Here is a 24,085-nt window from a genome sequence, read left to right as displayed (position 1 = left end):
AGTAAAATAGAATATAATGTAAAATTAAAAAAATAATTATTTGAATATACAAAATATAGAATAATTTAAACAGTGTAAAGTGTCCAATTCAAAGCATCCATGAGCAGCTTACAAAAACATTCATCACAGGAAACCTATGTTAGACTCTTATATTACTCTTATATTACTTTTTGATAGTGTTGATCATATTATAGAAAACAAACGTTTGCTAGGGGAAGGTCTGGTAAGCGTTGTATGTTTGCACGTTAGGTTTTTGATGGACCCTTTGCACTCCTTTGCAGATGTCTTATGAAATAGATGCATTGTTCTATGTATACGTTAGCACTGATCCACAGCTTTCAGTGCCTGTCTGCTCGTTCACCGTTTCATTGATTCATTGTTTTAAAGGTTTTATTTTCAGGCTTATTCTGCCTCCATTACAGAGACAGGACAGTGGATAGAGTCAGAAACCAGGGAGGGAGAGAGAGTAGGGAGTGACATGCGGGCTAAGGAGCCACAGGTCGGATTCAAACCAGGGTTGCCCGCTTTGAGGATTGTGTGCAAAAGGCGGTCGAACTAACCACTAGGCCACCGTCACCCTGCATACATTGATGTATATGTGGCGGCCCGTTCATGAGAGTCAGGGTTGTTGTTGTCTTTTCCCCCGTAGTGATGTCAGGGAGTGTTTTGGTTGTTCACTTTCTTGTGTTGAACTATTACAATTAGCCAGATGATGAATTAGCGTTTAGCGAAGACGTGATACCTGCACCTCTATAGCTCCTCCCCCTCCTCACCGCTGGCTCCACATAAAAACAAAAACAAACTGGCAGCAGTAAAGATGCTGAACTTGTGGCTTCTTATGGATGAAATCAAGGTGGCTTCACATCTTCTTTATAGACCATCAATCAAGTTCAGAGTTATGAGTACCTGGGTTCTCTTATCGATAAAGCCGGACTCTGACTTTGTGGTCTGATTCCTTCCTGACAATCGTGTAGTGTGAGTCGTATAAAGATCTATCTTGGCGTCCCCGATCTGTTCGGAGATCATCGGGGATGCCCTGATTTATTTCAAACACGTTTGATATTTAGAATTTAGAATCTTGACGATTACGTCATGAACGGTTTTGTCCGGGAGTCTTGTGTGACTACAATTACCGCGACGGAAGAGGAAGGACAGTAACAAGTAGACAGTATTGGCGACCAGCGGCAGGACACAACTTGCACGGGCGGCTAGACACCTGAGATGCATCTGACGGTTTCAATCTGACCTCCAGCTCTCCCTGAAGAACAGACAACCCATGTTGTCCGCGTCTCTTCAGACATTTCTTCACTCAAATTATATTTTTCTCTCTACACAAATGATTAAAATCACAAATTTAACCGCCGGCTCCGTTGTTTACATGAGGTCATGTGAGTTGGTGGTTCCTCCGTCAAGCACGATAACCTCAATAAAACCCTCTAGTCTGTGATGTTAGATTGTGATGAGTTACTCTGATGGACTCTACCATCAGCGTGTGAATGTGTATGAATGGATGAGTTAATACTGACGGACTCTTTACACAGCGGCCTCTACCATCAGTGTGTGAATGTGTATGAATGGATGAGTTAATACTGATGGACTCTTTACTCAGCGGCCTCTACCATCAGTGTGTGAATGTGTATGAATGGATGAGTTAATACTGACGGACTCTTTACACAGCGGCCTCTACCATCAGTGTGTGAATGTGTATGAATGGATGAGTTAATACTGATGGACTCTTTGCACAGCGGCCTCTACCATCAGTGTGTGAATGTGTATGAATGGATGAGTTAATACTGATGGACTCTTTACTCAGCGGCCTCTACCATCAGTGTGTGAATGTGTATGAATGGATGAGTTAATACTGATGGACTCTTTACTCAGCGGCCTCTACCATCAGCGTGTGAATGTGTATGAATGGATGAGTTAATACTGATGGACTCTTTACTCAGCAGCCTCTACCATCAGCGTGTGAATGTGTATGAATGGATGAGTTAATACTGATGGACTCTTTACTCAGCAGCCTCTACCATCAGTGTATGAATGTGTATGAATGGATGAGTTAATACTGATGGACTCTTTACTCAGCGGCCTCTACCATCAGTGTGTGAATGTGTATGAATGGATGAGTTAATACTGATGGACTCTTTACTCAGCGGCCTCTACCATCAGTGTGTGAATGTGTATGAATGGATGAGTTAACACTGATGGACTCTTTACTCAGCGGCCTCTACCATCAGTGTGTGAATGTGTGTGAATGGATGAGTTAATACTGATGGACTCTTTACTCAGCGGCCTCTACCATCAGTGTGTGAATGTGTATGAATGGATGAGTCAATACTGATGGACTCTTTACTCAGCAGCCTCTACCATCAGTGTGTGAATGTGTATGAATGGATGAGTTATTACTGATGGACTCTTTACACAGCAGCCTCTACCATCAGTGTGTGAATGGATGAGTTATTACTGATGGACTCTTTACACAGCAGCCTCTACCATCAGTGTGTGAATGTGTGTGAATGGATGAGTTATTACTGATGGACTCTTTACACAGCAGCCTCTACCATCAGAGTGTGAATGTGTAGGTGTGACCTGCGGTGTGAAAGCGCTCTGAGTAATCAGAAGACTAGAAAAAGAAAATATACAAACTCAAGTCCATTTAGCATTTTAGTGTTAGCATGCTTCAGATTATAGAGAAGAAGATCTGTTAAAATTCTCCTTATGTGTGTGATGCGGCCCAAATTTAAAAACTCCTGCAGTGTGAGCCGGGCCTCACAGGCTGACAGCCAATGAAAACACAGAAGCAGTTTGTAAGAAATCACAGCAGCGTCGTATCGTATTTGTGCAATGCATCGGCAACTTTTGAATCAAGAATTACCCAACAGTGGGAGCTTCTATTGTTGTTGCATTGTTTATGAATTTATTGAGTGATCTAATATTTAGATACCAGCCTTTATTATACATCTTTAATAACATTCTTCAGTGCTGTCAGGCAGACGATGAGTCTTCATATTTCAGTTTTGATCTGTGTAGGCTTTGTTTTGATGGATGCATCCTTGTGTCTGGACGACTAAATCTCCCACATTTAAAAGTCTTTGAGTGGATCCGGAGTAATTGCCTTAAAGTAAATCCTGTTTCAATCTGTTGTGTCAGCTCTCCGAGGTCGGCAGCCAGTCTACATCTCCTCGTATGTCAGAGTCCTTCCCTCTGTGAGACTGTTCCAAAGGTCAGACACAGCCGACCCCACCTAACAGCTCCACCACCCTGAGTAATGCATGCATGCAGAGGTGGTTGAGCAATCCCCTCCCCCACCCACAGATTAAGTCACCTCACAGAGGGAAGAGCTCTGACTGATACTCTAAGCCAAAGAGTTCAACATGGCCCAGAAACTCTGCTTTAAATCACACATGTGCAGGTCTAATTGTACAAGGTCATCTCTGTGGGAAGAGAGCCGCCACAGTGACCAGCATTTTCATATCCCCGCCGCACCTGAAGCTCTTTATCAGATACGAAGGGAAAGTCTAGTGGAGTATGTAAGGTTGTATAAAGCCACGAGGGTCCTCACGATACCGGGAGTTTAAACTGCGATAAGATTCAAGCAAAAATATAAATGATCCATACCTATACTATCGGCCTGTATCAGCATTTCCAGTGACTATCGGTATCGGCTTATTTTATTGCAGATATGTGGCGATATTACTAGATTTATTCTGCAGTCATTATATTACACTAGCAGTCACCAGCAGAGGGCGCTATATGGATTACAACAAGCATCATCAGAGTGTCGAGCGGTGATGCACGTACATGCTCAGTTACTTTCCAGCTGAGTGATCATCTTGTCTACATTATATCTTTAATGTTTTTGATAACTGCATTTGAGGGAGCAACACAATAAATGTGTTTATATCTATCTATCTATCTTTACAGATTTGATCGATCTAATAAATATATCGGATATATCGGTATCTGATTTTTCCCCCCCCCCAATATCGACATCGGGCCCAAGCCTCCCATATTGGTCCCATAACGGATAATTTCTTGTTCTTAGTTACCAAAAAATTAAGGCAAAGTCCTGCACATTGTCTGACTTGTGCCGGACTATGACCACAATTTCTGATGGAATTATTCCTCTCTTGCGCAACTGTCTTATAACAAAAGTTAATTTTTTAGTTTTGGTTCTTTTGGCACTCATGATATGTTCAGAGTTTGTTTTCATCAGCAGTGGGGGGTGGGGGGAGCGAAACACTGCCATAATTCCCCGCCAGCCTTGACACCATCTTTTGTGATTGTTTTGATTGAAAGCCCCCTGGTGGTGGAGTTTACATACTGTGCCTTTAAGCTGAGAGTACTTCCTGTGTGCTTTTATTTTGAAATATAGTGAGGCCCTTCTGGTAGATGGAAGGTTAGGACATGAAGCACAGAAACAGGAAGTGGTTAGGGATCCCAAAGTGAAGTCAAACAGCTCACAGGAACGGTAACAAAGGTCAATGTGTGATGTCATAAGGTCAATGTGTGATGTCATAAGGTCAATGTGTGATGTCATAAGGTGGATATTACTTTGGACTCGTCAGCTGAGCTGTCTGAGAGTTTGTTAAAGTGAAATGAGACATTCAAAGATGCAGCAGTGTCCTTCTTTATCATCACTGAGACTACAGGGAGACACTGAGGACGACTATCTACGGAGAGCCTGAAGGGACAAAATAACATGCAATAATATATCAGACCTTAATTAATCACGAGTAACTGGTTAAAGCTGACAGCCCTACAAATAAACACGTTTATGTGCACTTATTGCTCAGGTCTTAATTTTAGAACGACTCAAACTAAAATAGACGTTGTTGACCATAACATGGGTTTGTTGCGTCATGATGTCCTCTTTGTGCAACATCCAGAGTCTGACTGACAGTTTGAGTTCACTGGACGCCCTCGGACTTAAAACAGACTGAAACACACCCAACACAAACATGCACACACACACGCATCTATGTTTTTGTTCCTGGTTACTGTTGCCCCGCTGTGTGTGTGTGTGTGTGTGTGTCTGTCTTGGACACACTTGGCATCTCATTAGTGTCTTAATCAGTTTATGGTCAGCTCCTCCGTTTTGTCCGTATTTGGTGGTCTGTTGGGGAACTCCCCCGTCCCCCTCTATCTCATGATTCAAGACATGTGAGAAGCATGACTGGACGAGTTCACAGCGGGACATGATGGAGGCCGAGCGCTGTGAGCCAATCCTTGTTTACTTTTACACAAGTGGAGAATGATTATAAACAAACAGACCATACTGGTGTACATTTCCATTGGAGGGTAAAAATAACCTCCGTAAGGTTTTAGGGTCGTCACGATACCAGAACTTTAAACTTCAATTTGATTCTAGCAAAAATCAAACGATTGCAACAAAAGACGAAGTCCTAGACACCCAATATATGTGGTAATATCTTGTTTTTAATTATCAAAAACTAAATCTAGAATCTAAATTGCATGAATATGTTGACTGCTGAAATGTTGCCAATGTTTTTTCCATTTAGTCACTGCGGCATCGCTCCGTCTCCTGCAGCAGCTTAGGGTTAAAAATAAACATCAACAACAAAAATGTGGAGTTTCTAAAGTGTGTTAAACATCCCACACACAGACACAGACACTCATTTAAACCTCCTTATGTTATCTCCAAGGCCAGTATTTACCATCCTTAATTAGTCACACACGGTGTGTGAGTGAGTGTGTGTGTGTGTGTGTGTGTGTGTGTGTGAGAGAGTGTGTGTGTGTGTGTGTGTGAGAGAGTGTGTGTGAGAGTGTGTGTGTTGTGTGAGCTCTTCACACTGCTGCGCTCCCTCCATGCTGCGTTCAGTCGCCCGGACAGTTAGCTGCTGCTCAGGACTCTACATGACAGCTGACCTTGGCGAGCTGTCTGCTGACCGGCTGGATGTCCTGAACCCTGCAGCAGCAGCAGCAGCAGCAGCAGCAGCAGCAGCAGCAGCAGCAGCAGTAGCAGTGGCGGCAGCCCCGGTGGCGATGGCAGCAGCAGCAGGCGGTTTAACGCTCTGCTGATCACAGCTTCACTCTGTACAGAGCAGCGTAGAAATGTCTTTAGACAGCAGAGGAGTCTGACTGCTTCATGTTGAGGCTCTGCGTTTATATAACCTCGGTTAGTTTGTCTTTTAAACTCTGACTCAGTGAAGTACAAAAAGGAGCACTGCGCATATTAACAATCTTTGTGTCTGTAGGGATCAGATCTCAGGGTTGTCTGTCACGATGCCACAATTTAACCTTCAATAAGATTCCAGTAGAAATCAAACAAAATCGATACCTTCAAAAAAAACACAGGAACAAAAAGAGACGAACTAGACACCAAATATTTCTTGTTCTTGTTTTGTTTAGCAGTTGGGAGCGCGATGCCTTGCTCAAGGGTACCTCGGCAGAGCTCAGGCTGTAAACTGTCTGAGCCGGAGCTGTAGCCGTAGACTAGCTGTAGCTGCAGCTAATGGGCCTGTCCTCGCTCTACTGCCAGGATGTAAACAAGCACAGTGAACAGATAGCATCTCGTAGTAGCAGAGCTAGAAACTGGAGATAAAGCTGTGGGCAGGTTAGACTGGCATATCGACCTGAACAATGAGTCATCACATGCATGAGGACGTTAACCTGCAGGGAGGACCGAAGGCTGGCATTGCTAGCACTGCTAACGTTAGCCACACTCAGCCCGCAGACAAATTTAACTGTGCTCATTTTGATTGTATTCGGAGCCAGCAGGAGTTGTGGCGCTGTTACTGAACTGCAATTTCGTTAAAAGAAGCTTTTGCAGAGGTGCATCCTCTTTAATCAGTGTTGACAAACATTCAAACCATCTCCTGTTGAAGATACAATCAGGTGTGAGCTCTGCTGTAGGTTTGATGTTTAAGGTAAAGATTTAATGCACGCCGTCGAGAATGCTCATCACAGACACACATCGTTGTGTGTGACGTAGTACTTAATGCACCACCTGTGGGTGAAATAATGCTGTTATTGGGAGTTTCCCTGTGTGTCTCCAGACTGTTGTGTCTTCATGCTTTGTGCTGCAGTTTATGTTAAAGGCTGAGCTGTTGAAAGCTGGAAGGTGCTGCTATCAGCGGCGCTACTTTAGGTCAGTGTTGTCTGCTGATTAGCTTCATTTCCTGCAGCGTGAGAGTCTGAGATCAGTTCCCCTGTGACCTCCTGCTGCTGCTGCTGTCTGCTGGTCTGAACCGCACAGGTGTGTGTCTGTGTCCTGTGGTGAGAATATCACCATTGTTTGCTGCTGTTAACCCTTGCAGGCGAAATCAGAGTGGCCATCATTAATCTGTGATTACACCAGTGGTTTGCTGCATCACGGTGCATCGTTATTTATTTCTACTGATTGAGCTGAAAACACAGAGTCATTGCACGGGGGATTTTTGCAGCAGAAGTGAGTGCAGAAATGTTTTTAGGTTAGGAATAGAGAAGCTAGAAGATATGAATCAAACGAAAGAAGAGTCATCTCCTAACATTTTGATAGTGGGTGGATTGTTTGGGGAGTTTTCAGTTAAATATTTTCTGCCTTGAGCCTCTTTGTTACGGCCTCCTTAACTAAACCAAGGCTCAAAACACAGAGATTAAAAAGTACCCCAAAGTAATGAAAGAAAACAAACAAACAATAGACACAAAAAGGGGCTGGAGACCCCGGCAAAACCTCGGCCCCTCCCCCTAAAACTACCTGAGAAGAAAAGTTGAACAAAATAAAAACCGAAAATAGGACTACCAGTGATTAACATCCCGGAACCAAATCTCTTTACCAATCGCTGCCCATTGGTGTGTCAGAGAGCTCTCCTACCTGGCTCCTCTAAATACCCCTCCCCCTCCCAGAGTCAAAATTGCACTCAGGTGTGCAAGAGGAGGGAGAATCAGAGCGAGAAGAGGCCGAATGTAACACTCTTTAATGTAAGAATTTAGTGTTTTTGTCATTTTGTGTAAAATGTGCTGGATTCATTTATAAATAGGATGTCGCTGTCTGACGTCATCCTGCGGTCTTCTTCTTTTATCCCGCTGTCAGCTTCTTCGTTGGCCAACTTTGGCCATCGTGAGGAGTCATGACATGTTGAGTCGGACCCGAAAAGTTGAATTTCATTTAGGACAAAAAACAGATATTTGGCACCAGTGATTCAATCGTTGCATCAAACCAGTCAGGGTGAAGATAAATTGTGATCAGCTTCAAGCTTTCAGCAACTTGTCACTTGTTCTGATTCTCCTCCTGTCCACTCTGCAGAGAGGGAGGAGGAGGAGGAGGAGGAGGAGGAGGAGGAGGAGGAGGGTTCAGACCTGCATGGACATTCACTTCTTCTGCCTCACCATCTATTTTGGCTCTCGGCATGTGCTGTAAAACAATGTTTGGGATGCTCCAGCTTCTCTTCTTCTGCTTTCACGTTAGGTTTCCTGCTCTGTCAGCATGTTTAGCTGTCTTTGTCTTCACAGCTGATAGCAACACGTCCAGATCCAGGACTAGTTTGACCTCATAGCATCACTTCTCACAGTTACGTCACTGGTTTGCAGCATGTTTGACTCTGCTGGACTTACGCAGCGGTTAGCTACATTCACAGAGGATTAACAGTGTTTGGCATTTTAATTAACCAGCGTGCGTACATTCACACAGATTAGGCCTTACTACTGAAGCTCTGTATGTAACACATCAGTGTGTATTAGGTAATGTGCTGAACAAAGCTGAGGTCTGTTTCATGGCGGTGTGACCATACACACGGCTCACCAGACGAGACAAGAAGAGATTTGTGTCATTTCTCTTCACAACAGGTGCAAGTTAAACTGTCAGACGGGACCCGGTAGCTTTCCTCTGTTTCACTCTGCAGGCTTCAAAGCTTCCTCATTAAAACCTGAGTAGAAATCTTCAGTTACACCTCCGCTCTCCTGAACTCCGACCTCAACTCAACCCGGCCCTCCTCTCCATCTGCTGCGCCCCCCCACGCCTGCCTCCACTTTCAGCGTTTTCCAGCTCATTACAGCGTCTGACGGAGATCACAGACCTTCAATCCGAATGAAAGGCTCTGCGGTTTAACCCTGACGCCCTCGCTGACCGTATTTAGCAACGTTTGAGTCAAAGAAACCATGAAAGGAGAGAAATGTCCAGGAGGCATCAGCGAGCCTTCTCAGCTGCAGACGGAAACTTAATCTCAGGAGGAATTTCATTCGGTTTTAAAAATAGCCTCTTTTGGGCAGGAAAAGCGTCCGAGCTGCGGCTTTGTTTCACTAGAGACCATCAGTGGTGTGAACCCGGGAACAGACGTGTCAGGCTTAACTTCTAGCATGTCACTTTACTCACTTATTAATGAACCCAGAGCGTCTGAGGGCCCCGTCATCACTTACATGCAGCTTCTTCTCAACTCTCAGTGAAAAAGAGCTCAAATGTTGTCAAACGTTTCAAGACCTTTTCATACCGTGTGTTTAAAAACTGCACAGTTGGCATATTTTTAATGATCCATAGAATTGAAAAGTACCAAAGATCATCAGCCGTATTTATAACCAAAAGCTGCAGCATGCAAAAGAGAGAGCACTGACAACATTGCACAAATATACTGCCAATGTTTTGGCACAGAAATGTTGGACAATTCAGCCCAGATGTGCAGGAGTTTTTGGTCATTTAAAAACAAGAGATTATTCAATATTTGGTGCCTTGAACGTCTGTTTTTGTTACCGTGGTATCAGAACAAGTATCAATATTGTTAGATTTTTCCAGAATCATGTGAAAGTTTAGAAATCTGATAATTTGATAACCCTGCTTGTGGAGTTTATTAGAAACATGCAGAGGCTTTTTAGGTCAGGTACAATCACTTCTATCTGAACCACTTCTCTTGCCCGCTTCCATCGCTGCAACACCTGTTGACCTGATAACTGCTCTCATATCTGGCAAACCGAGGGGCGTCCAAAACGGCCGTGTGGGGGTGTCTTAAAAGCGCTTACCTTCTCTGGTCCAAACAAATCCAGAGCATTCAGGAGCAGAATCTAAAGTTAGAAGGAGGACATACTGGCTGCTGCATTGTTGTCAGAGAAGCCAGCACTTCAACATAGCATGTTTCCTTAATGTCTGATCAGATAGTAAGGTTCTGTTAAGCTCTAGTTAGAGAGTGAAGTGTCTTAAATATCTAGGACAGAGATATTATAATGCTCTTTAAGTTGTATACTGCACACATCTGTAAAGAATTTGTATCTGATAAAGGAGTCTCCTTCAGTGGAATGTTTGCTCAGAGGTGTTGTTGGTAGGATGGGTGTTGACTTGCCAGGAAATGCCTAAATCTAAGATAGGATCCCCCACAGTGGAATGTGAACAAAGGGACCCCTGAGTCCAGTGAGATACCCAAGAACAAGAAACAGATGTCCTCATGTGCCCTGTGACATTATGTATAAATAGCACTCTCAGTGTATGTTCGGGAGAGATCATTATTTGGCTTCATGACTCTCCTGGGCAGACGTGTTCAGTGATTCTGCAACTTGTAAATAAATAATTCTGTTTAAAAGCAAGTCAGTCTCAACGGCGAATTTCTTCATCATCAAACATATCATCAACAACGGAAATCCACATCAAGAGCTACACATTGAAGTCCTGCTGGACTTACAGGGCACATTCATCAGCTGTGTCGTCGTCCCTCTAGATCAGAGACTAAACTGTGGCCTGATTAAACCTCCGTCTGTCTCTGCTCTATCCCTTCTGGACTCTGTTTGACTACCTCTACATTACCTCACGAGTCATCACTATGTTTGTCCTTTTTGTTGACATGATGATGCTGCTGCTGCTTTTATTCTTCTGATTTTCTGGTATTGCCCTGTGTGTTCTGCTCTGTGGTCCGTCTGTCTGTCGCTATCTTACATCAGTGTTTAAACGTCTGTGTGTGTGTTTGTGTGTCCCTGCAGGAGGCTGATGGTGATGACAGGCTGGGCCTGCAAGGCGACGCAGAGGGAGAAATCGATGCTGACTCCAAAGCAGACACTCCAGATGTTCCTCTCTCCTCTGCAGACTCAGACAACACTCCAAACTGCCTGAACAAAGCTCTGGAGGGCCTGCCGCCCAGGTACACACTGCCTTAACACAGACACACACACGAGAAAGATGATGTTTGTTTCTGAAATACGCCCTGGAGTTAACACGACTTGGAGCGGCGTAAACAAGCTACGAGGAACTTTTAACATGTTGCACTTAAAGATAGAGTCAGTAGCTTATTCCTTCAAAAATAAAATACAGACTTATGTAGGGACCTTCAAAATAAAACACAGACTTATCCTAAAGTGAAGCTGCTCCATTGTCCCTTCTGGGCCTCCATACATGTGTGGTGGTGACTGTGTCTGCAGAGACTCTGTCCTCTGACTGGATTTTACTGTTCTGCTTTGTTCTGGTTGACTCGGGACGTTTCTGGGCGGAGCTAGTGTGTTTCCTCCAGCCAATGACAGCGCAGCAGGTGAGTTTAGGAGTGGATACAATTCGGTGATTGGACGAGATTCAAAGCGGTGAATATGACGGACGTGGACGTAGCAGCCAAGAAGAGAAAATATAATCAGAGTGAGGAGAAACACCAAGTGGATAAAGCTCGTTCTCAAACGAGGGTGAACCTTGTGTTGTTTTTTACCCGTGGACGTGGAGTTGGTCTACTTCCTGTTGGACAGGAAGGTGACAAACACTGGCGGTTAGCTTGTGCTAGCGTGCGTTAGCTTGCAGTGTAGGTACAAGCAGTAAACGTACACACTACGTCCTGCAGTGAGGGTGAGCTTCTTAAGGTGATGAGCCCAGGAGGAGTGGTCCAGTTTGAATGTTTGCAAACATTTCTACTGACTCCTCCTTTAAATTGATCAAAACACCAGATTTTAAAATGAAACCAACACTCAAATTCAGCAGCTCGGACAGTTTTACAAGCACTCTGACATTTGATCTTCACCTCACCGACAACCTTTAGGCTTTTTCAGTTCTCTCTATTTATCCCCACATGTTTGAGTTTTCGTGTGGGAGGAAGCTGAGGAGTAACGCTCTGAATCATCTGCAGACCTCGAAAACACTTCTTTTGCATGACTGGTGTTCTGCTAGAGCTTTTACTAACATTTAGCCCCAACGAGATGAAGAACACGCTTAAAATCTTAAATTATATGTTGTGCAAACTTCTGAACCATGGCGCTTCAGGTTTTAAATGATGATAAAAATGCAGAACAGAGTCAAACGTGCAGACGACTCGCTGTTTTTGAACACCCTCAACCAAAGAATCAGACTCAGGTTTATCACTCAGTGAGGAATAATTTCTGGTATTTTGGTGCAAAACATTAAACATACAGATATAACGAGAACAAGCCTCATTGACAGGCGTACTTTTACTGTGGAGGAACTACAGGAATGATGGAGAGCCTGAGTTAATGTAGTACAGCCTTGATATTGCTGTAATAAGCAGTTTCCCCTCCATCCATCATTAACAGGACCCTGACTGAGTGATCGATCATATTCCCTCTTCACATGGGGGTTAACTGCACTCTGCACACTTTCTCTTATTAAAGTAGAGAAGCAAAGTCACTGGTAATAAATGTTCGAGAGTCGACGCTCACTCAGGTCACCATGTGGTGGACTCTGAAGCTTCAGTGTTTATCCAGCTCTGCATGGGTCTGTAAACCTTTCTGTGTTCTAACCTCTCTCCATTTTTCAAAAGCATCTCCAATATTGATCCTAGTTTGAGCACGTTTCTGCTCGTGGAGCTTATTAGAAACATGCAGAGGCTTTTTAGGTCGGGTACAATCACTTCTATCTGAACCACTTCTCTTGCCCGCTTCCATCGCTGCAACACCTGTTGACCTGATAACTGCTCTCATATCTGGCAAAAATGGCCGTGTGGGGGGGGTGTCTTAAAAGCACCTACCTTCTCTGGTCCAAACAAATCCAGAGCATTCAGGAGCAGAATCTAAAGTTAGAAGGAGGACATACTGGCTGCTGCATTGTTGTCAGAGAAGCCAGCACTTCAACATGTTTCCTTAATGTCTGATCATATAGTAAGATACCTTTATCATTTCACTCTCTACACATCTCACTGATTGGACCTTTAACAAACACAGCAGTGACCTAATAAAGAAGTGATGATTGGTTGATATAGTTTTGCAGAATCAAACGAGGCGTGGGAACACAAACACCCCTGACACACCTGTGAGAAGTCACTGAACCGTCCCTCATTGATGTTAATTATAGAAGTATTTCTTACTCACCTGGAGTCCTGTGAAAGGTGTGCTGACAACCTGTCATGTCTAGTCCTGTGGTATTCAGGTGAACATTAAGTTGTGTGGTCGGCTTTAATGTCACAATATGTTAAAATGATTAAACGCGTGTTGATCCGTCTGTAATGATGCAGCATGCTGAACAACAACACACGTCTTCTGTTGGCGTCGCTTCGATCGGCTGGCAGTAGCTTTAGAAAAGGAAAACTGGAAATGGTATTCAACATCCTTTTTTTTAAATTTGTGTCAGAAAACTTCATGAAATTAAAATCTTTTTGATCGATGAAATGTCTGAATAATGTTCACATGCAAACCCTCTAAAAACACAGATCTGTATTTTTCCTTCCTCGTCATAAACTTTTTAAACTGTGGCCAACTCCACCCTAAACATGTTTTTTATGGGCGAGTTCACACAGAGGTAGACCAGCAACTCTGTGTTCTGCGAGGTAAACTAACTGGAACTGGGCGGCTTTGAAGACGGGGACATAACGGCAGTTTCTGGATTAAAAACGGATCCTCTTTGAGACAAACTAAAAGGTTATCTTGCAAAATGCGGGAGTTGTAGGTCTTCCACCACCTCACTTGATTTGCAGTTTTGTATTATTGTGAGTTCAGCCTGACTCAGACTGTCAATCAATCTTCATTTGTACAGCGCCAATTCACAACAAAGGGAATCTGGAGACGCTTTTCAAAGAGCAGGTTAAAGACCTTACTCAATTCTAAACGTTCTCCTACATAATATTCATTTACACCTCCTCAGTTTTAAAAGTTCTCTACTCGCTCTCAAGGACATAGTTAGAAAAGGAGAGACTGTTCGAGTGCAAGAACTTTAAAATAAACACAACTAAGCAAAGTGTGGAAAAACAAACAGTGATAAAAAGAGCTATTCTCATTTGTTTACATTCCTGACATGCTTCACGCGTTTGTATTCTGATTGTTTCACGTCAGCCTGTGGCCCTTTGAGTCAGCAGCATGTCGAACACGATGAACGAGGGGCCATGTTTGATACACAGGCGAGGAGAGGAGGGCGTGACCAATGAAGGAGGGCCAGGTCACACGGATTAAAGGCTCACGGGGAGGAGGGAAGCACTAATCCCTGCAGGCTGAGCGTCACAGGAGGAGGAGTGCTGCAGAGACCTGAGGAGGAACAGACTACAGAGGGGGAGAGGGGAGGGGGGAGGGAGGGCGATGGAGCAGGTGTAGCAGCGATGAGGAGGAGGGATGGCAGCAGATGGATGCAGCGAGTGAAATGACACAGCAGAGAGGGATGAATGGATGGACTTGAAGGTGAAGAGAGGAGGAAGAGTCGTTTTAAAGAGAGAGAGAGTGATTGATGCTCAGACAGACTGAGAGAGAGAGAGAGGCCGCAGCGCTGAGTGGAAGCAGCGTTTTTCATGATGCAGCTGTTTCTCTCGTCCATTCACACAGCAGCTCGCCGTGCAGCTTTCCGCTCTCTCCTCTCTTTTGTTTTGCTCGGGGGCTGCAGGCGGTGCAGCAGCAGTTCGTCTCACACAAACACAAACTGCATGACGCGGTTGAAAAACACTCCAGAGGACGAGGCCCACGTCCTGTATTATTATTTTTTTTTTAGCTCTTCTTGTGTCCCGGCACAGGTATCACCGGTAAAAAGATTTGCTGTCAGATTTAGAGGATTACTTACCTTTAAGCCTTTTGGTCTTGCCAGCTACTTAAAAGAGACGACATGTGATGAACACAGACACTCGGTCAAAACAAACAAACACACAGGAGGGATGTAGACTGTATCTGTTAGCGTCTGCTCCACAACACTCTAGCGGTAGTAGTAGCTGACTAAGCAACAGAGTCCCTATACGACGCTATAATTTGTCTTTATATCAATGCTACGTGTAGTTCAACTGAATGACAACATCCACAAAAGAGTGGAGAAGAACAAACTGGAGAACAGGAAACATAATGCAGCCGTTTAATTACTTGCACGGAGATCGTAGTGGTGGCGTGCAGACAGTCTGTGCACCGTGCAGCGGTCACTCCTCCTCCCACTCGCTCCAGGTGAATTCTCCTGATTATATCTGCTGCGTTCTCACAGGAGAAACTCCAGGTGAAGTGCAAGCAAAAAATTTGGCTGTTTGCGTTCACACATACAGCGTCTTTATGGGGCTCTATGGGGACTGACTCACTGCAGGAGACAGATTCTAGTGGACACAGGAGGAACTGCAGCTGTAAAGTTAGACATTTTAACATGGAGCTCTATGGGGACTGACTCACTGCAGGAGACAGACTCTAGTGGACACAGGAGGAACTGCAGCTATAAAGTTAGACATTTTAACATGGAGCTCTATGGGGACTGACTCACTGCAGGAGACAGACTCTAGTGGACACTGGAGGAACTGCAGCTGTAAACTTAGACATTTTAACATAGAGCTCTATGAGGACTGACTCACTGCAGGAGACAGACTCTAGTGGACACTGGAAGAACTGCATGGTTTTGACTTTATTCAATCCTGGAGGTTGCATGTTAGCACATTAAAATTAGCATATTGCTTTCGAGGACCACTGTGCCTCAGTACAGCTTTAAGGGCGGCTAGCTCAGCTTAAGTCTCGGAGTCTGTGTCTCAAAGCGATGCCTCTGTTTTCAATACAACTCTTGCTAATGCAGCTAATATGTAAAGGCTAATGTCAGTGATTCTACACGGTTAATGAACCATCAGCTGTGACGTCACGGTCAATGAAAAAAAGGTCGTCAAACACATCTTCACAGCTCCTCGTTTATTCACGGTCCCTCATCTGCTCAGCTGATATGAACGCGTCATTTCCTCAAATTCTACGGCTCGGACAAACAAGACCTCATATTTAAATTTTATGGATCTAATGTGGAATTTGGCGCAGCTCGTGTTCTATAACTGCAAACTTAGACGTGGAGTCAGACATCAATCATAAATCTGTCAGTCGTCTCTCTCTCTCTCTCTCTCTCTCTTTCTTTGGAAACTCAAATGAAGCATGAATGCATTAATGAAATATGCACTTCATGTTCATGAAAATGATTGAATGTTTCTTCTCTGTGCAGATGGAAGAACTACTGGATACGAGGCGTTCTGTCATTGGCCATGATTTCAGGCTTCTTCCTCATCATCTACATGGGACCTGTCACTCTAATATTGGTGGTAAGTGACTGTGATGACACTGTGCTTTCTGAGGGTTGAATCGAGAATGACGTTTTCTTCTCTCGTCCATTCACGCAGGTCATGACCGTCCAGATCAAATGTTTCCAGGAGATCATCACCATCGGCTACAGAGTTTACCATTCCTATGAACTGCCGTGGTTCAGGACGCTCAGCTGGTGAGGAGAACAGATCGTACACTAAACATCAGACACAGCAAACACAATGTCCTACAAGCCTGAAGTCTGACCGGGTCTTGCTGACTTTGTGGGCGGGGTTTGTGTGGTCAGAGTTCTGTATGAAGCAGCAGTGACCTCCGTCGTCCAATCAGGCGTCTCTGCTCGTCAACATAGTGGGAGAGTAACTGTGTGTGTGTGTGAGCTTGTAAAAAGTCCAGTTAGCAACATTAGCATCAGCGCTAGTTAATAATAATAATAATAATAATAATAACAATGCATTTTATTTTGGGCGCCTTTTATGTCGCTCAAGGTCACCTTACAGAGAAAGAAAACAGTGAATAAAAAGAAGAACACAATCAACTACATGGTTTGGTTACGTCTGCCATCGCACTAATCTCAAGTAAACTAAAGTGACAGCGTCGCACGATGACGGCACACGGAGGAGAAACTGGCGCACAGCGTGACGTTACAAGAACAAAACTCTGTTTTCTCCGTCTACATAGAAACACCTGAAACGGAGTTTCTGAACATCTTCACCCTGGAAGGAGTTTTACCAAAGGAGAGTTTTCAGAGACCTGAAACGCTGTTTGAGTACCAAAGATGAAAAACGCACAGAAAAAGATGCATATTCAAAAATACCCGCCTACGACTTGATGAGGCCTTAGATTGTGTTTTAAAAGCTTGTAGATAATATGACAGTTTATTATGTTTTAGGCATCCAGGCATAGGCATATTTAGGCAGAGACACCCACCCTGTAAGAGAGTGCGCTACCGCAGGTCAATTCAATTCAAATTCAAAAAACTTTATTTGTCCCCGGGGGGCAATTCAAAGGCACACAGAGCAGTAAATTAACAACAGTGCAGGTAGATGAAACATTTTAACCTAAATATAAAGTGTCAATTTAAATACAACTTAAAGCTTAAACTTAACTTAAAAATACATCATCCGTTCATCCCGTCAGACTGTTTAATCGGACTCTTTAACAGCATCACCACTCATATCAACAATGCTACACACTGTGTGTGTTTTTAATAATAAGTCTTTACACAAGTGGAAGTGCACATACCTGGTATAATTCTATTATTGTATTTTTTTTCTGCCTTTATTTTACTTTTGTACATATGTTTTATTTTTATTTTTAATCATTTTATTCTTTTTTTCCTGTTTTCTTGAGCTGCTGTAATGAAATAATTTCCCCCATGAGGGCTCAATAAAGTTTATCTTTATCTTTATCCACATTTATTTCATAAAGATGCTTTAGTTCCTTTAAAGCGTTCGTCTGTCTGCAGGTAGGAAGCTTAGAATAAACGACACACACCCTCCAACCTGTGCAAGAGTCTGCTGCTGTGTTTGCTCCACACACACACACACACACACACACACACACACACACACACACACACACACACACACACAGACACACACACACCTACTCCGTGTGACTGCAGCATTCAGAGCAGACAGGAGCAAAGATCACTGCCATGTTGGAAGTAACTGAAGCTAATTGAAGCTTGCCCTCTTTGACCAAGGCCACCTGTCATAACAACTACACACACACACACACACACACACTGATCAGTGTACAGGTGGCAAGTAGTCCAGCTTAAGGTGAACAAACACAGAAAGTAAAAAGTAAATTCTCTCTCTTGTTTATTTTTTTCTCCTCAGGTACTTCCTGATTTGTGTGAACTACTTCTTCTATGGTGAAACTGTAGCGGACTACTTTGGCGCTCTGGTGCAGAGGGAGGAGCCTCTGCAGTTCCTGGCTCGTTATCACCGCTTCATCTCCTTCGCTCTGTACCTGGCAGGTGAGTCTCGCCTTTAAGGCGTAATGAGCTCTGTATCTCAGAGCGACTCACGAGACCTTTGAACCGTCGGCTCCTGCCCACGTTTAGAGGAAACAAACACTCAAAGCAGACCCGGCGCGTGAACAGCAGGGGACGATCTACGGGATAAAAATAATATAAACTCTTTAAGTTTTAAGTTTAAGGACTGATTATAAAACAGGAGGAGCTCATTTCCATTTTAGCTCCTGTGAAAAGTGCAGCACCCACCATCTTTATTGCTTTTTTGTGCGGCCGCTCGGAGGGCTTTGGGTTAAAAAGCTTCAAACTTTTCAGAAAGGCGCCGTTGACGTCACCAGCGCTCTTTTTTTTTTTTTTTAATGTAAGCTATGATATTCCCTGTATATTTGTCTCATATGAATCATAGGATGGTGAACATCCTCCGTGATAATGAAGGGGAAACACGATCTCAAATATCAAACACACGTTGCAAATCAGCGGAGCAATGTTGGTCATATAGCAGCCGTTTTTAAAAGACTGTTGTCATGGAGACAAGACGCACGTTCAGCACTTTTATTCTCAGCGTGCAATCGCTTCATCCACACGCTCCGGAGCGCACAGCCAGCCGACTCATTTTTTTATGTGCTGAAAAGCACTGGCTGTATGCTGTGGTTTGTCTTCATGAGACTCGTGTTGTTGCCATAGTTACACAAGCTGCTCTTTTTCTTATATTCCACCTCGTGTTTATGTTCGCTGACATGTTTGTGAAAAGTTAAAGACGATGCAACACCCGGTTGGTGACGCTTCCCGGTTCTCCTTGCTCTTATTGTACTCTCAGGTATTCAGTCTGAGGCAGCCCGACTCCAGGTGAGGAATTCTCTGAGCAGTAAATCAAAGTATTGACATCAAACACTCGAGAAAAATTTGGACAAAAATAGTGGGTTTCCCCCCCGATGGTTGGGTGATCAGGCCCAAAATCGTCTGGAGTGTAGCCCCCTTGGCCGTCTTTCAGTCGACCCAGCAAAGTGTCAGCCGCAGTTTTAGAGCTGAGGGACATCCTGAAGTCCTGAAGCGTTTTCATCAGTCTGTCTGCAGGAAACCGCTCCCTGAGGGACTCCGTGGACGAACCTGACAGAGAGGCCGTCGACTCATTTTAGATTTATGTGTCTGATTTAAACTCTGACTCGACCTCGGACTCTACATTTAAACGTTCACACACACAGTGTTATTATTGTGTTACATGTGATGCATTTGTTTTAATGAACTGTAAAATCTGACAGCATGTTGTCTACTCTTTCACAGGTTTCTGCATGTTTGTGCTGAGTTTAGTGAAGAAACATTACCGCCTGCAGTTTTATATGGTGTGTATCAGCAGAGTAACCTCCTCCTCTTCCTCCTCTTCCTCTTCTTCCTCCTCCTGTTCCTCCTCTTCCTCTTCTTCCTCCTCCTGTTCCTCTTCCTCCTCTTCGTCTTCCTCCTCCTCCTCGCTGCTCCTCCGTCTTCAGCTCTGATCTTGCCATTGTAGAAGAACATTTATCTCTCTTTTGAAACACAAATTTTTATTATTCTTGAAATCACAGAAAAGTTCTCCCCATAACTCTCAAGCCTAAATTCCACCAGATGCGTGTTCGGTCCGTCTCCGCTCCTTTCCGGCAGCTGAGCTGATTTTTTTTTACTTTATTCAGTCTGTGTTCTTCCTCCTGCTCCGCTGAGCTGCGTTTCAGCTCCGTCAGTCCTCTACAGCAGATACACAAGGTCTCTATTTCTGCAGGATGTCGGAGCACGGAGCATCAGTTTACCACAGAGCAGATCGAGGGGGACAGGAAGTCAGACACTGAAACAACATTAAAACATCCAGATTATTTTCAGAATAAAACACTTTGTTTTGACGGTTCAGAACAATGACCGTATGAGCGTTTGTTGATGTGTTTTAAATGGTTTTATACGGTTTAATACCACATACATCGTATTATTTTGCGCTGCTGTGAGTGAATATGTAAAATTACCGCGAAAATTCCTATGTCTCGGCACTCCAGCTGTTGAGACAAGGAGAATGCAGCCGGTGGGTGTTGACAAACGAGGGAGCCGTACTGGACCGGAGTGGACACGCAGTGCACACGTATCTGGTGGAAGTTCTGGGTCGCGAGACGTCACACACTTAAGACCCGCCCACCTGGAGGGCAAGTCAGACCCTCCCGGCCGCCACGCCGCTCACATGACTGTAGGTCTTAGTCATGTGACCGGCGGGGAGTTAATGGCTTCCTGCAATGGCTTCACTTCACTTCTCTTCTCACACATCTGTTGTTGCTGATTCTTCCATCGTGCAGCGTGTTTATTCACCTCATTTAAAAACTAACCTCTTCATCATTTCATACAAACTGATCGTCGACTTGAATTAAATTTAAAAAGCTTCTCTAACGACAGATACATGCAGACATTTCCTTTCAGTTTTGTGGCTTTGATGCCTTCTCTCTTATTTAGTTAGTTTATAATAAACTCAAAACATTAAAGCGGGACTTAAAGCGTGTCTTATGTCAAAATAAGACACAAAGTCAGTAAAGTAGCCGTCATGTTCTCTGATGTGCAGCAGGGATTTGACCATGCGTCCCTTTCATTTATTTATTTTTTATTTTTTTGAGTCCTCCTGTCTTGTAAACTGAGCACGCTTCATAATCACCTAAAGCCATGCATGTGTTGTATTACGACATTATGTACAAGAGGTAACCGTGCTCAGGCCCGGTTAGTCCTGGAGTGGTGTGAGTGCAGGCCAGCGGGGGGATGAGAAGGGGGCGGGGGGGGGCAATCGTGCTTAACCACGGGACGGGACAACTCACCCTAGCGTGAGTGCACCCTTAGAGTCGTATTAATCAGCATAAAGAGGCTTTTTCTCATCTTAAAAACTGCGTCCTGTTTGGTTTGATTTGGCTGCAGCGGTGTGTTTTAAATATTTTTTTTCTTTGTGCGCTTCCTGGTTTAAATAATTCGGATAACTTTGCGACACTGATCCCCAAACACCTGCCAGCTTTCCCACCTGCTGCCTGCTCCTCCCCCCCCCATCCTGTCTCTTTACTCTGATGTGTTTCACCTTCATCTCACTCTGCCGTGTCACTCACCTCACCTCGTCTGTTTGTATGATTTCATGATTTCTGACACGAGCCAACTTTTCTGAGCAGCCGGTCCACATTCCAGTGCAGTGACGCTGTGGTGTTTGTGTTTGTGTTTGCCATTCCAGTTTGCTTGGACCCATGTGACCCTGTTGATTGTGGTAACTCAGTCCCACCTTGTCATTCAGAACCTGTTTGAAGGGATGATCTGGTAAGACACAGACAGACAGAGGAAAACCTGCCATGTTGTCTCTGAGAATCACTGCACATGTCGTCTTTTCACTGTTTGGTGCACAATGTAAACTTTGACTATTACAACAGTTATGTATATACAGAATGTACAAACAAAGCATCTCTGTTACAGTTTACTGCTTTAAGAGTGAAATCTAAGATGTAGGTAAACATCAGGTAAACATTTTTAAAGATTTGTACTTCCTGCTAAATTGTCAGCTATTTATAGTTTCATAGCAGAGCAGACACAATATCCAGTGACAGTCAGAATTAATCTCACGACCTTCCACCGCCTCCTGATGCTATAAAAGATTTATTTTTCAGGTTCATTGTCCCGATCTCCATCGTGATCTGCAACGACATCATGGCCTACCTGTTTGGATTCTTCTTTGGGAGGACTCCTCTGATAAAGGTATGCTGAACATGAGCTCACCTTGTCCATATTTTACATCAGATTCAAGTTTTTTTTACTCGTCTTTAAGAAATGAAGAGAGAAGAAAGCCTCCTTCAACTGATCGGCAGCTCTGTAGAAGCAGATTTCTCTCACGGCAGTTATAAATCTGTAACTCTGACCCCTAGTGTTTAAAATGGGTACTGCAGTCTAAATTCTAAACCTTATAGAGAGCTGTCTCCCCCCCCCTCCTCTCTAGAGTCCATGCTCACACAGGTCACCATGTGGTGGACTCTGAAGCTTCAGTGTTTATCCAGCTCTGCATGGGTCTGTAAACCTTTCTGTGTTCTAACCTCTCTCCATTTTTCAAAAAGCATCTCCAATATTGATCCTAGTTTGAGCACGTTTCTGCTCGTGGAGCTTATTAGAAACATGCAGAGGCTTTTTAGGTCAGGTACAATCACTTGTATCTGAACCACTTCTCTTGCCCGCTTCCATCGCTGCAACACCTGTTGACCTGATAACTGCTCTCATATCTGACAAACCGAGGGGCGTCCAAAACGGCTAATCGCACACATCCCTCCTTGAGAAGAGATCCCAGTTAGGATCTCAGCTCAGGATCCCCCTAAAGAGAAGCAGGAAGACTAGAAAGGTCCTCGTCCTCTCTACACTGACACACAAAGCTGTCTGAAAGTTAAGAACGGGCTGATCTCGAACAGATCTCTATATTCCCCAAAGTCTCATAATCTGAGGTCATAAAACTCTTCTCTGATCAGCTCCAAACAGATGGCCAGTGATTGGACGAGACGAATGCTGCAGGTTGAAAAAAAATCCTCTTGAATTCTGAATTCTTTGAAAACTACAAAATCTTCTTAATTCTAAGAAAAATTATATTTGATGAATTCCTGCTAAACATCCGTACACACAGGATCCATTCAGTCGCTCTGACGTGAGGAAGAAAGAAGTTTATTTAAAATCACATGTAGTGTGTGGCAAGGCTGATGTCATGTTGACGTGAAAGAGCGTCTTTGTTTCTGTCTCTAACCCCCCCCCCCCCCCCCCTCCTCTCTGCAGCTCTCCCCTAAGAAGACGTGGGAGGGATTCATCGGAGGCTTCTTTGCCACTGTGGTCTTTGGCTTCATCGTGAGTGCACTCCATCTGATTTTATTAACCAATCACATGCTCTGGTTTCTAAATACCAGAGGCAGTTTTTCTCCAGCAGTTCCAGACATGTTTAGTTAGTCCACATTATCTGATCAGTCTTTGACATTTCTCAGCGTGAGGCCCCCCATGTTTGGATTTTTGAGGGATGTAAAATATTTGCAGAGACTCAGAGACTTTTCAATGAGCCAAAAAAACATTTCCATCCATCCATCCATCCATCCGTTATCTACAGTCGGTCACAGTGTCAGCAGGCGAAGCACGCTGCCCCAGGCGTCTCTCTACCCAGCAACGTTTTCCAGCTCCTCCTGGGCGATCTTGAGGCGTTCCCAGGACAGACGGGATATATCCAATCCAATCCAACTTTATTTATAACGCACATTTAACAACAACAGAGTTGACCAAAGTGCTTTACAACAGCAAAAAAACAAACAGACAAACTCTTATACCGGGTTTAAGAACGCCAAAGTATACAAATAAGTTTTCAGACGTGATTTAAACACGAGGAACGTGGGTGCCAACCTAACCTGGGCGGGGCAACTGGTTCCACAGTTTAGGGGCTATAACTGCGAAGGCCCGGTCTCCCCTATGCTTTCGTTAGGTGCGACCACAAGTGACTGATCAGCAGACCTCAATGATTTTGATAATCCCTGTTGGAGGTGCCCTGAAAACCTCCAAAGGGAGGCGTCCAGGGGGATCCTGATCAGATGCCCGGACCACTTCAGCTGGCTGCTTTCGTTATGAAGGAGCAGCGGCTCTCCCCCGAGCTCCCCCCAAATGTCTAAGCTCCTCCCCCTCTCTTTAAGTCTGAGCTCAGACCCCCTCTAAAGGAAACTTGTTACGACCGCCTATATCCTGGATCTCATTCTTTAG

The 24,085-nt window shown here is 44.2% G+C and overlaps 1 protein-coding gene across 1 annotated transcript in view; it reads left to right on the top strand.

Moving 5' to 3' along the window:
* Positions 1–24,085, top strand: part of cds1 (CDP-diacylglycerol synthase (phosphatidate cytidylyltransferase) 1) — a 29,952-nt gene that overhangs the window by 1,019 nt on the left and 4,848 nt on the right. Inside the window, exons 2-9 of the mRNA XM_061038993.1 lie at positions 10,900–11,057; positions 16,268–16,364; positions 16,443–16,540; positions 18,210–18,349; positions 19,628–19,686; positions 21,558–21,640; positions 21,985–22,072; positions 23,126–23,194. Coding sequence (XP_060894976.1) covers positions 10,900–11,057; positions 16,268–16,364; positions 16,443–16,540; positions 18,210–18,349; positions 19,628–19,686; positions 21,558–21,640; positions 21,985–22,072; positions 23,126–23,194 — 792 coding nt within the window. The remainder of the gene's footprint in view (positions 1–10,899; positions 11,058–16,267; positions 16,365–16,442; positions 16,541–18,209; positions 18,350–19,627; positions 19,687–21,557; positions 21,641–21,984; positions 22,073–23,125; positions 23,195–24,085) is intronic.

The sequence above is a fragment of the Labrus mixtus genome, chromosome 5 (genome assembly GCF_963584025.1).
Source record: "Labrus mixtus chromosome 5, fLabMix1.1, whole genome shotgun sequence".
NCBI classification, from domain to species: domain Eukaryota; kingdom Metazoa; phylum Chordata; class Actinopteri; order Labriformes; family Labridae; genus Labrus; species Labrus mixtus.
Note: the sequence above shows the minus strand (reverse complement) of the source record. Positions and strands in the feature narration are given on the sequence as shown.